Raw genomic sequence first — 1,338 nt, 5'->3', positions numbered from 1 at the left:
GCCGGGCTGCCCCGCAGGCCTCGCCGCACCGCGGGAGAGGGTCCTGCCCGCCCGGCGAGAGAGTTCGGTCCCGGCTCCGTGCCTGTCCCGCTCCTTGCCCTCTCTCCTCCTCGCCGTCGGCCCTGTCCCTCTGCCCCGGGATGCCTCCCAACCTCACCGGCTATTACCGCTTCGTCTCCCAGGAGAACATGGACAATTACCTGCGGGCTTTAGGTAACTCCATGCTCCTTATCCCGCTATTTCCTCCCCTTTTGCTTCCATCTGTCTCCAAAAATGCCAGAACTCGGGAAGGGGAGGAAGGGGTTTGGGAACCCTCTGGCCCTTCTCTCTGCGACCATCGCTTTTGTGCTGTGGTGGGAGGGGTGAGGAGGTGTCACGGCTGGAGATCCCTGGCTAAAAGAGCGGAGGAGCTCTGCGGGGATGCTGCTAGAGGAGGGGCCCAGGTCGTCCACAGATCTCCCCTCCCTCTCATCCTCCAGATATCAATGTGGTCCTGCGAAAACTGGTTTGCCTCCTGAAGCCTGATAAAGAGATCATCCACACGGGAGATCACATGGTCATCCGCACCATCACCTCCCTGCGGGATTATGTTATGGATTTTGACCTGGGAGTCCAGTTTGAAGAAGACTTGGGACCTGTGGATGGACGCAAGTGCCAGGTGAGAAGCCCAAGCAATGCGGTTTGACAGTGGACTGGGGTGCAGTAGAAGTTCAGAGACTTGCTCAGCTTTTGATTCACGAACCAGATGAGGGCCCAGCCCAGAGCTGGCATGTCCCTGCAGGTCCAAGAATAAGTGGTTCTATGAGTAAATCGCTCACAGCAAAGGGGGTGAGCACCAAACAGCCAAAAACCCAGTACTTTGGGACCCAGAGGGTACTTACCCTCTCAAACAAAGCCCTGAAAAGACAGAACGTCAGCCCACTTGGCAGTACTTTGTTGCACTTGGAAGCCAGAGGGTCATTCACCTCCCACAAAGAGCATCAGTCCCAAGGAGCTACCAAAGAAACGCCAGATCAGGGACTGCATTTGAAAATGCATCTGAGAGGAACAGTCAGCGTCACTGCTGGAAGCCTGTATTGCCAGGACACGTTTGTCGTGGGACCACGTCTTCCCTTCTCCTCCTTTTTTTCAGACAACTGTCTCCTGGGACGGGGATCAGCTGGTGTGTGAGCAGCTAGGAGAGAAGAGGAACCGAGGCTGGAGGCACTGGCTGGAGGGGGACCAGCTGCATCTGGTGAGGAGGGGTCCAGCACTGCTTCCTAAATCCCAGTCACAGCGGGCGGGGGGGACACACAGCACGGGTGCTGCAGGCTCTGAGCCAGCCGTGCAGCTTCCTTC

At 57.5% G+C, this 1,338-nt stretch overlaps 1 protein-coding gene across 1 annotated transcript in view; it reads left to right on the top strand.

Annotated features, from left to right (window-relative positions):
- Nucleotides 1–140: 140 nt before the first annotated feature.
- Nucleotides 141–1,338, top strand: part of RBP5 (retinol binding protein 5, cellular) — a 1,535-nt gene continuing 337 nt past the window's right edge. Inside the window, exons 1-3 of the mRNA XM_009698868.1 lie at nt 141–213; nt 480–658; nt 1,133–1,234. Coding sequence (XP_009697170.1) covers nt 141–213; nt 480–658; nt 1,133–1,234 — 354 coding nt within the window. The remainder of the gene's footprint in view (nt 214–479; nt 659–1,132; nt 1,235–1,338) is intronic.

Source organism: Cariama cristata, unplaced genomic scaffold (assembly GCF_000690535.1).
Source record: "Cariama cristata isolate BGI_N322 unplaced genomic scaffold, ASM69053v1 scaffold34450, whole genome shotgun sequence".
Taxonomy (NCBI): domain Eukaryota; kingdom Metazoa; phylum Chordata; class Aves; order Cariamiformes; family Cariamidae; genus Cariama; species Cariama cristata.
This window is presented reverse-complemented; position numbering and strand designations above follow the sequence as displayed.